This window comes from Nicotiana attenuata, chromosome 7 (assembly GCF_001879085.1).
Source record: "Nicotiana attenuata strain UT chromosome 7, NIATTr2, whole genome shotgun sequence".
Classification (NCBI taxonomy): Eukaryota; Viridiplantae; Streptophyta; class Magnoliopsida; order Solanales; family Solanaceae; genus Nicotiana; species Nicotiana attenuata.
The window spans coordinates 67,814,348-67,826,460 of record NC_031995.1 but is presented as its reverse complement, the minus strand read 5'-3'; the positions used below and the strand labels follow the sequence as shown (position 1 = coordinate 67,826,460).

Genomic DNA, 12,113 nt, shown 5'->3' with positions numbered 1-12,113 from the left:
TTTCCAGAATTCTTTGTATTTCAGAAATGTCCTTTTTTATGTTGCCTATGCTGATGATATTGTGTCCAGAATGAAGGAATAAGTTTTCTTTTATAGGGTATACAAAGATAGCATCAAAATGGCATATTCTACCCTAAATTCCCTAAGTGTCACATAGTACAACATCTTTCAACAGTTGTCCGTCCTTTTTCAGCAAAATTCAGGGACAGCTGTCCAATACTAACTTTCCTGATATTTTCCCTATCGTAAATTCCTAATTTTACCCTTTTAAGTTCAGCTTATTGCATTTTTAACCAATTTGACCTAATTTCTGATTTCAAAACCCTTGTGGAATCTTCTAGAACCATCTAGGTGATTCCAGCATTTGGAATTCTAATTGTACCACCTAAAAGCTTTGGGGTACTACCTTTCAATTCTGAAATTAGTTTTAAGCTTAAGGGTATCCAGGGTTTAATTCAAATAATTTAAACCTAACTAGTAAATTAACAAATTAACCTTAAACAAGAACCCTGAATGTATAACCTATATCTAAAACAGTAACACACAAAAACAGAATGATGAGGCCAAGAAAACCTAGAGATTAACCTAACCAATTTGCAAATTAATCAACTAAGCTAATGTTTCTAATGGCTAACAAGCCCAATAGATTGTCAATTCACTTTTGGAACTTGGTTAAAACTATTCTAATCAACTTAAAATAAATACTGAATATAAAACAATTAAACACAAGATAGAAACAACCAGAAGATGGAGAAAAATTATGCAATAAAAAACCTAAGAGTTAACCTTAATTAGTCTAAACTTGATGCGACTAAACAAAATATGCAATTAAAACTAACTTTCAGACAATCAAACTTATTCATAAAGTTCAGCATGCTCCAAATTAACCTAACAGTGAATAACACACTAATTAATCTAAACAACATGGTCAATCACATGCACATTCAGTAAAGGAAAAGAAAAGAGAAAGAACAGGAGAAAAACAACAACAAACAAAAAAAGGATGAAATATACCTAACGGGCTCAAAACGGCTTCTGGCTAATCGGAACAGCTCCGAGATGGGTCCAAAAATACGTTAATCAATCGTTCTTGTTGAGAACGATAAATTAGCGTAAGTTTAAACCCAAATCGAGTCTTGAAACTCGAATGAAACAGAAGAAGAATCGACCAAATTTGGCAAACTAGGGCTTTCTAGTTTCTTTGAGATCTAGGATTTTGAGGAGATTAAAGGGGGTTTTTGGGGAATCCGTGGTTGGATGGTGGTGAGGGAAGGCTGGGGGTTATTTGGTATGATTTTGGGTTTTTTTTTTAGGTGGTTTAGGGTTTGGGTTGGAATCTCAGATCTGAGATTAACGAAGATAGGTGGGGATTTTGGTGAAAACGTTGATGGATTAGTGTAAAGGGGAGGCTGGGGATTATCTGATATAAATTTGGGGTGGTTTGGAGCGTCGCCGCCGCCGTGAGGCGATTTCCGGTGGGCAGCGGACGGTGGGGATTTGAGAGACGATAGAGATGAGAGATGTGGGGAATGGGGTCTGGTCTCTAGGGTTTAGGGGGCTGGTTAGGACAGTTTTAAGGGATTGGGTTGATCAGTTACGAGCCGTTAGATCAAAATGATCCAACGGCTGGGATTGAAAAATGGGGAAACGACGTAGTTTTGGGTTAGTTGGGGTTGGATCGGGTATGGGGATCTGGGCTTGGGCTAAATGAATTAAAAAGGGTAATTGGGCCACCGATTGTGGCTCCCTGGGTGGTCCTAAAATCAGAGACCAGCTGCCCTTTTTTTTTATTTTTCCTTTTTCTTTGTTTTCCTTTTTCCTTTGATTTTAAAACCCTAATTAAGTCCTAAATTAATATAAATTGTGAAATCAAGCTAATCATCTATTTATAATATTTACAAAATTAGTTAATCCTAAATTAGTAAAGAGGAGATTACTAATATTTAAAGCTAAAATGTAAAAATGAACAATATTTTTGTGATTTTCATTTTAATAAAGCAATTAATTAATCAATTAATCCTAAAATATGAACACAAAAATCTAATATGCAATGCATGATATTTTAATATTTTTGGGGTATTTTTCATGATTTTAACAAAATTAGACGTGCACAAAAATACAAACAATTAGTAAAATCCTACAAAAATCCTATAAAATTGAATATAATTTTTGAAAATCTATTTCTTTAATTTTGTAGGAGTATTTTTTAGTAGGTCAAAAATCACATGCTCACACCTTCCATTTCTATAACAGGGGAAGGAAGATGAGTAGCTAGTATATCGGGTTACCAATATTTTGACAAAACAATCAGATGATGTTCGTCCATCTCCTAGTTGTTCTATTGAGAACCAAGCAATTATTGTGCCTTCAGCCCCTGCTCCAATTGTGTTAGCAAGACGGCTAATTATTCAAGTTTTCTCGCGGAGGCAAGAGACAAATGATATATATCTTGCAATAGTTCCTTTGACATCAGATCTTTCTCCTCCTGATCCTACAAAAAACCTTGACCTGCCTATTTCTCTTCGCAAAGGTACACGTACTTGCAAGTCCACATATTTAATTGCTAATCTTCTTTCCTATGACTACTTATCCTCTACATCTAGATCTATGAGTGCTTGTCTGGACTCCATCACGGTACCAAAAATAATGAAGAATGCTTTGAATCATCCTAAATGGTATGATGCAATACTTGGAAAAATACATGCCTTAGAGGATAACCACACGTGGGGATTTGATGGATTTACCCAACAAAAAAAACTAGTAGGATGTAAGTCGATGTTCACAACTAAAGTTAATCCATATGGTTCCATGGCAAGACATAAGGCCAAACTTATGGCTAAAGGGTACGCTCAAACTTATGGAGTGAATTATTCCGACATCTTCTTTCCGGTTGCCAAACTCACTTCTGTCTGCTTAATTATTTTTGTAGCTACTTCCGAGAATTGAATTTTACATCAATTGGATCTAATTTTTAAAAAATGTGTTTCTTCATGGTGATCTTCAAGAGAAAATGTATATAGAGCAACCGCTCAGTTTTGTTGCTCAAAGAGAGTACGTGTGAGTTTGTCATTTGAAGAAGTTCTTATATGGCTTGAAGCAGAGTCCTAGATATTGATTTGGCAAGTTCAATAAAGTAGTTCAGGAGTTTAGGTTAAAAATGAGCAAGTGTGATCACTCAATCTTCTATTGGCAATTAGCAATTGGCAGTGTTCCCTTGTTGTATATATTGATGACATTGTTATCACATGAAGTGACTATGAGGGGATCTCTTCCCTCAAGTCTTTCTTGCATATGTTTCGTCAAAGGACTTTGGCCTATTGAAATACTTTTTGGGAGCATAAGTAAATAGAAGCAAGAAGAAAATTCTTGTGTCTCAAAGAAACTCGAAAGCTGGTAGCTAAACCCTGTAGTACTCCAATGGTTTTCTGATGTGCAACTTATGAAAGACAATGTAGATCTTTTTTTATAATCTAGAGAGATACAGATATTGCTTTTGCAGTAAGTGTTGTTAGCCGGTTCATGTCCGCACTGACGGTCAAACATTGGGCAACTTTGGAACAAATTTTATGTTACTTGAAAGGAACTCATGTACTTGCATATTAATTATATAGCAATCACATCCATACTCGTATTGAGTATTTTGCAGATGCTGACTATGCTGGACCAAAATTAATAGAAAATCTACTACAGGCTATTGTGTCTTTGTTAGAGGGAACCTGGTATCATGGATGAGTAAGAGCAATGTGTTGTATCTCGATCTAATGCAGAATTTGAGCATAAAGTTATGTCATAGTCTATGTGTGAGACTATATGGATACATTATCTTTTGGCTGAAACTGAGTTAGAGCATTCAATACCAGAAACACTCTAGTGTGACGATCAAGTTGTCCTCCATATTATATCAAATCCTGTGTATCATGAAAGAACAAAGCATATTGAGGTTGACTGTCATTTTATTCTTGAGAAGGTTTAGGAGAACTTAATCTCCACTAGCTGCGTGAAGACAAGAGAGCAACTAGCTGATTTATTCACAAAGGCGTTGAATGGAACTCTGAGTTGACTACCTTTGTAGCAAGTTGAGAATAATTAATTACAACACAATGAATGTAGACATATACGGCAGTGTAGCAGAATTATATAGATTCACACCACATTTATAGTATTTCCTTTCTGATTCTTTATATAATTAGTGCTATATGTACTTGTATATATATTTATTATTTCTTGAATTATTACACAAAGAGATTGCTCTATTGTCTCCCTATTAGTCTTCAATAATTTTCACATTGCTATTTCATTTCTCTAAATTTTGGTGAGTGCAAGCTGCCCAGCACGGCATTCCCGTATTCCACACTCTTGGTCTCTCCCAGGCGTGACTTCCTATACGAGGGAGCGCTAGCTCTTCCGCCCAATTCCATTCTATTGGGTAATAATAGACCTAGTTAGATGATTCGAAGAGTTCAAAATCAGAATCTTTTGTCTCATATAACTGTGCGAGGGCAAACAAGTGGAAAACATGGGCTTGCACTAGCCGTTGAAAAGTTTCCTGCTTTTTTCCTTTTTTCTTTTCAAAATTTCAAGACTCTTACATGCTAAGGTCAGTGTTTCGTTAGCTATTCGCTGCTTGAATATAAAGCACAAGTACCAAGATTAGAATATACAAGACTGCAATTGACTACTTGACCTGTTTACTGAACAACTGGATTAATTCTCTATTGCTGTTGCAGCCACAGGGGTGGAGTAATTATTTATTGTTATAGGTGTGAAAAAACTGTGTACTGTAAATTCAGACTCATGACATGGGTACTACTCAACTGCCTAACCAATATGCCTATAATTATGGCTATTTAACAATGGAGCCATAATCCAACTGTTCTATAGCGGCACTCAAGCCAATGTATTCAAGTCATTTGGACTTTTAGCAGTATCTCTTTCGCTAGAAAACAGTGACTCTCAATTCTCACCCCCTTATCTTCATTTACTTCTTATCTCCTTATAACCGTCTGGTATTCTGTATAACGACAAGTGGCAGGTTATTAAGATGACTTATGATAAAAAGCTATGGACTTTTTTGTTGAATGATGTATATAGTAGATGAATGATTTTTGGGAAATTATTGTTTGGATGAAAATGAAGGGAAACTGTGAAACACAGAAGATGCATGTGGTAGAGAACCATCCATTTGCCCCTCTAATCAGATATGGTTTAAAATACTCACCTCCAAAAACTGATCCTCAAATTTGTGCTTCTCTCTTCATCCACACCCCCACCCAATTTGTCTTTTTCTTAATTCCTATTTAATTATTTTCTTGCCCACTTTGTCAGTATTATTTCTTGTTTTTTCTCTACTATTTTATCAACCAGTTGTCCACTGGTTGCATTTCACTCTGCTCAAAGAGTTCTCAACAGCTTGGGAGTCCAAGGTCTGTCCTATAGACTTTCTTACTCTTTCTTTAGTTTTGTTTTCAAGAATCTTTGGTTGTTTGAGTATTGTTAGTTGTAAGCTCTATTTACTGCATGCATGCTCATGCTTTATTTGTTAATTCAAGTGAAGAGTGCAATTAATGCCTAAAAGACTCAGCTTTCCTACTTTTAGATCATTTGTCTTTGTTGCTTCCTGTTATTCAGTTGTCTGTTCTGTTTCTTGTTTGTTATTTCTTCAAATTATGTGACTTTCATCTCTTGGTGCTGGTTTCTCTCTCAATCCTGAGTAGGCATATTCTTCTATCATATAGTCTCATAGAGAATCTATTGTTTATCTTAGTTGCTTTTACATCTTTGATGGATACTTCTTCTTCGCTAATTAAGGTGTGTTTGGTATGACAAAACATTTTTCCGGAAAATTTTTTACATGATGAAGTGAGTTTGGTCTTTGACTGCTGCCACCAAAAGGGGTCAATGACTTCCCTCACTTATAGGTGGAAGTCATCTTCTTTAATAACCGAGTATTTTTTGTTTGATAACCGAGTAATCCTGGAGGGAGGGCCAACGGCGCACGGCGAAACTCGGTGGATAATGGCCTGCTCCTCTACCCTTCTCCACTTACCCAAGCTTTTGTTGTGCCTGAGTTCGAACCGCCGACTCTTACTTTATTATCACTTGCTTTAACTAGCTTTTAGACATTATTATTGATCTTTAATACTAAAAAAATCAACAAAATACTATCATTATACTTTATATAATGATAAGTTACTTATTTTATACCCAACCAAACACTGGAAAATGATCTGGATAGAGTGTCTTGAGGTAAAACATTTTCCTTGGTTGCTATCTTGTATTATATGTGTGCAATAGAGACTTCACAAACTGAGCTTAGATAATTATAAGACAACTCATCCAGCATCTTAATAGTGCTAAATTTTGTGTAGTGTCAGGAATTTTAAAGGGGGAGCACAAAATAACTTGCTAAAGATGGAGGAAGTTACCAATGTCATGGAGTATGAGGCCATTGCCAAGAAAAAGTTGCCAAAGATGGTTTTTGACTACTATGCCTCTGGTGCTGAAGACCAGTGGACTCTGGCTGAGAACAGAAATGCCTTCTCAAGAATTCTGTAAGCAGCTCTTGGTCTAATTCCTGAATTTGCCTACGTAAAATATGACTATTGGGTTATATTCACATATATGTTGTATTCTTTTTCAACTGATACAGGTTTAGGCCCCGTATTCTCATTGATGTGAGCAAAATTGACATGAGCACCACAGTGCTGGGATTCAAGATTTCAATGCCTATCATGATTGCACCAACAGCCATGCAGAAAATGGCACATCCTGAAGGTATACCTTGCACTCATACAAGTTACTTAAAGTTTAATCTTACTATCTGGACTCTATGGGTATATTTATTTCATGCTATCACAGCTAACCTCAAAGGACATAATGTCAGTCTATAAGTTAATGGACTATTCAATTAAAGAATTGCTGCAATAAAACTGGAGAATTGTGAACTTGCGTTGGCCAACTCCATGCATTTCTAAAAGGCTCTGAGCTCTGTCTACTTGAGAAAACTGTTGGTTACGTCTGGTTTAATTATTTATGTATAAATGTTAGTAGAGTTCAGATGGCTATAGTTAATTTTGAGGGCTTGTGTATTCTTAATGTGGACAAACTGTTAAGTGTCTTGTAAGTCTGATTACTTGGTTGCTTTATGTAGGGGAGTATGCTACAGCAAGAGCAGCATCAGCAGCAGGGACAATCATGGTTAGTCTCACTTGGCTTTCTATAGCAACTTTAACTTTAGAATAATGCCATTGGATTAGAAATATGGACTCATAGCTGATCTTACATGATGTCGATAAAAGTATTTTAGGAATCTTTCCGATCCAAATATCATTGCAGCCAATGGTTAGTGCCTTTAAAACTTTTTTTGAAATGAATAGTGCAATTGATACAATTTCAGTCAACTTTGGCTTCTCATTAAGTCTTGCATATACTTGTGGATGAATTGTATAAATAATGCTATTTGATCACTGCCTCTTTATTCAAGTAGCTAAATCAAGTCATAGCCTGGTAAGTTACTGTTATTACTGTCCTGCAAAAGAGAGAGGAATTACTTATTAGAACAACGATTTTCTGGTTCTTCAGAAGGCTCCTAAAGCCTCTTTTATGATTTAAAGGACATGGGAAATATAAAAGTAGAATTAACTGTGACTTAGAATGTGGTGTTTTTCACTTTGTTAACGTAACGCAAATTTGTGTTTCAGACATTGTCATCTTGGGCCACTTCCAGTGTCGAGGAGGTTGCTTCAACAGGACCTGGCATCCGTTTCTTCCAGCTTTATGTGAGCATGAAGTTGCAGTTAAAATTTAGGAAAATGTACGCACATTATATTATGTCTAACTGTCTCTATCCTCTCATGTATTCAGGTCTACAAGGACAGGAATGTTGTTGCTCAGCTTGTGAGAAGAGCTGAAAGGGCAGGTTTCAAGGCTATAGCCCTTACTGTTGATACCCCAAGGCTGGGACGTAGAGAAGCTGATATTAAGAACAGGTAATATTCTAATACTGTCATATCATTAGGTTATATCGCCTTTTCTGTCAGCGAAGGTGCTTAGTATGAAGCTCGACAAGCTAATTCTATGTCCACCACCTTGCAGATTTGTTTTGCCACCATTTTTGACGTTGAAAAACTTTGAAGGATTGGACCTTGGCAAGATGGACCAAGTGAGTGGATAAATGGATATTTTTCTGATCCATGCTTCAAATTCTTGTAAGAATCTATTTATGTATCATCTTAAACTGTCTTCTCGTTGCAGGCAAGTGACTCTGGATTAGCTTCATATGTTGCTGGTCAAATTGATCGCACTTTGAGTTGGAAGGTACATTACCTTTCTTCGGCTCATCCTACATGTTCCATGTTTTATTTTCCTTTTCCATCATATCGTGAGACTTCAGTAGGCAAAGATATGAAATACACATTTTTTGGCCAATGTGGAAAAGAACATCTGCTGGAGCTACAAAAATGTGGTAGTTTCTCGGTTTGTAAGTAGTTCAAATGCACTAGGGTTAGGATTGAAAGTTGAGACTCAATTTGACATGGCAAAAAAAATAAAGATTTGATGAACTTGCATATCAATTGAAACTGCAATCACCATTCTGTCCTTAAAAATGAATCTCAAGAAGAAATTTGACTTCTCAAGAATTTCTTTCTGGACTTGAACAGGATGTTCAGTGGCTCCAGACTATCACTTCATTGCCAATCCTGGTGAAGGGTGTACTTACGGCTGAGGATGGTATATGATTCAACACTCTAACAAAGCTACCCTCTTCAATTATTCAGTCCTATGCTCATGCATTAATACTGAAACAATTTTCCACCTTGGACTTGCAGCTAGGCTTGCAGTTCAGGCTGGAGCAGCTGGTATCATTGTGTCAAACCATGGTGCTCGCCAACTCGATTATGTCCCTTCAACAATCATGGCTCTTGAAGAGGTAGGTGACTTGCTTCTAAAAATCATTGTTCTTTGCGGTTCCTGTTACTTTTTCTTCTTTGTCTGGAAGTTCTGTTGGGAGCTTCTATACACATTCTGATGTGCTCCATTCGATCTATCATTCCAGGTTGTGAAAGCTGCACAAGGCAGGATCCCTGTATTCTTGGATGGAGGTGTCCGCCGTGGAACTGATGTCTTCAAAGCTTTGGCACTTGGAGCTTCAGGCATTTTTGTAAGTACCATATGCTGATTTGACCTAGATTGGCATAGAACTCAATCTTTTATCTTTATCTATTCACTAGTAGACCAAGTAGTGCCTTTTCACCAAAATTCTGCCATGAGAATGATCAACAACCTGAAAAAGATTATAAAGCTCCCTTGTAGTCGTGGTTATCTTCCCGTTCTCTTGATTGATGGGCGTAGTTATTTTCCCCTTTTAGGGCACTATATTGGGAAATTCAAAGTTAATAATGACAGCTCTAGCATTTGTAGTAGAAGTACCTTGCATTTTCGAGAATGAGTTCCATAGGTTAATGGAAATGAGTTCATTATTGGCTAAGTACAGAGTGGCATATTATTCTATGTTTCCTTCTCGTCTTAATGCATTTAGCGAGTGACATTCTGTGGTGGTCTTCACAGATTGGAAGGCCAGTAGTTTTCTCATTGGCTGCTGAAGGAGAAACTGGAATCAAAAAAGTGTTGCAAATGTTGCGCGATGAGTTTGAGCTAACTATGGCATTGAGTGGCTGCCGCTCACTGAAGGAGATTACCCGCAACCATATTGTCACTGAGTGGGATGCTCCACGTGCTGCTCTTCCAGCCCCAAGGTTGTGAAAATGTACCTCAAATGTCAAATTGTTTCATCAAAGCAAAGTATTGCTTCACTGTTTCAGAAGCTTATATTTTGGTTTTGAATACTTGTTTCTGTTTAATGAGTTTACGAATATGTTAAGCTTTTCTCAGTAATGGAAAACTGATAAATTCTGATAATGGCCAGATATGCCTCCATTTGTACATCCTCTATTTCTATATATCATCATATTGTGAACTTCTCGCATAAATTTCTCTGCCCAATAGCCAATACTTGGCAGAGGTAGAATTTTTTTTGCTTGTGGATGAGTTGTTCTTGGTTGGAACAGACTTGTTGTACATCTGCACCTTCAAATTCTTGACACGCCGGCTTTGAGACATTGGATATAAGCTTATACCAAATAGACATAACAGGTTATAATTTATGGAAACACAGAATGTGACATATATGATATGCCTATAAATCTAATCTTTCAGCATTCCTTTTAAGTTCTCCCATCTAAGTTTTCTGTCATGAAGTATTTGTCCTTCCTTTCCCATAATACAGATAAACCACATCCTTCACAGTTTATAAAGTCTTCAACTACTGTTTTGACTTTATTAGTTAGCAGAATAGCCTAGTAGACTCCTGTCATCTCGGTCCATATATTTTACGGAGTTTCATATAGACGCTTCTAGTTTATTAAAACCTATTATTTAAACCCCTCCGACCGTTAACCATTGACTGACCTTAGTTGGCATTTTTTTTTTGCTGAGTCAGATAATTGCGTGGTTACACGCTCTTAAAAAGAGCGTTCATCGATTATTTTGATTAAAGAAGTTATTAGAAAAATCATAAGAAAAAAGAAACAATAAAAATAAACAGAAAAAAGATTTTAAGAAATCCCAAAGACCCCAACTCCTTCCACCTCTGTTTTTCTCCCTTCCCGTCATAACCCCTTCTGCACGCCCCCCCCCCCCCTTCCCCTCTTCCTATCTTCTTCTTCCCCATTCCTTTATGCCCGAACCCCTTTCTTTCTGGCATACATTATCTAACGTGGATTCTGACATAGCGCGATTGAAAGACACACGGTGTTAGAAGGGTTTGAAACACTCGTTTTGATCAAATAGAAGTGTTTAGATAAAACTCGTCGAGGACAGGGATCGGGATGGAAAACTAGAACAAGTACAAGTATCTAATAGGCTATTTGCCTTATTAATACTATGCAACTTCAATTTTTTATTTTTTTGGCTAATAGCTTGGACTATTATTAGAATCACTCAAGAGTTAGATTACTTCTACTGTAAAGTCAGTATACAAATTTTCAATGTCTCTCTCAGAATTATTTCTGTTTGACGAGAGATCTCTGAATTATAATTTCTCCTATACAAACTTATAGGATTTCACTAGTGGTCATCCAACTAAATTGTCTATTTCGCAAAAGTCACTATTCTATTCTTTATCACTTAAAAGTCACTCAACTTCATCTTTCTCACTTAAAACTTAAAAGTCACTCTAGCTCAAAACCTCTGAAATATCCTACAAATTTTTTTACATGGCATTAAATATAATTAAAAAATCTAATATAATGTCACATCAGCTTAAATGACCATACCCATTTTAGTCTCATTTACTCCCCAACTCGGCTTGACCCATACCCAAATAGGTTAAGACAAAACACCACGTTTCCTCCACCTAATAAAATACACTCTGTGACCACTCTTTGAATTAGGTCTTTTAAATTTCTTTTTGGGTTTTGGTCGTACAGATCTATAGGATGCTTGTGTTGCAGTATGTATTGACAATTTCCATTATCTACTTTAGTTGGGTGTTGCTTACTGTAGGATATTGGGTTTAAGTTATGGGTCGCCCATGTGGACTGACCCGCCCACTTATAAGAGATATGGCTGATGGAAGTTCATATTATCAGGGAGGTTAATTAACTCCCATAAGGATAGGAGAAGTATCACACGTTAAAAAGAAGTGGCAACGTGGAAACAGAAGGTTATCGGTAGTTCTCCCCATCTCCTCTTCTCTATATATTTCTCTTCAGTACAGAGATTCTCCCAAGGCAAGAAAAAGTAAGAACACAGTAAACTTTAGGCATCTAGTTTGTGAACAAAAGCTCTATTTCCTGGAGATTCAGAATACGATTTGGGGCAATTCTTTTGGTGGTGGGTTCAACAATTCTTCCGCTGCGTTGACAGGTACGCTAATATTGTTCTCGCCCCGCGTATTAATCTTTCATTGGTATCAGAGCCTACGTTGTTTGCTCCTAATTGTTGCCAACGGCAAGTTTCAATTTTGATCCAAACTTCTCGTAATCAGTGAGTTGTTAACAAGTTTAAGAAATTATTTCAAGGTGTCTTTTAAGAAAGGATAATGGCCTCCAGTT

The 12,113-nt window shown here is 36.7% G+C and overlaps 1 protein-coding gene across 3 annotated transcripts; it reads left to right on the top strand.

Moving 5' to 3' along the window:
- On the top strand, nt 5,317–9,976 carry LOC109229256 (peroxisomal (S)-2-hydroxy-acid oxidase-like). 3 transcript variants are annotated; one of them, XM_019394636.1, is made up of 12 exons: nt 5,317–5,423; nt 6,369–6,551; nt 6,650–6,774; nt 7,151–7,197; nt 7,701–7,778; nt 7,864–7,988; nt 8,095–8,161; nt 8,254–8,316; nt 8,661–8,730; nt 8,829–8,929; nt 9,056–9,160; nt 9,568–9,976. In XM_019394636.1, exons 2-12 carry the CDS (start codon nt 6,412–6,414, stop codon nt 9,760–9,762), a joined length of 1,116 nt encoding a protein of 371 aa, XP_019250181.1. In that variant the 5' UTR covers nt 5,317–5,423; nt 6,369–6,411; the 3' UTR covers nt 9,763–9,976. The 3 variants fall into 3 exon arrangements, with proteins under 3 accessions (XP_019250181.1, XP_019250185.1, XP_019250182.1); XM_019394640.1 differs by having other exon boundaries at nt 5,321–5,423; nt 6,375–6,551; XM_019394637.1 differs by having other exon boundaries at nt 5,421–5,499.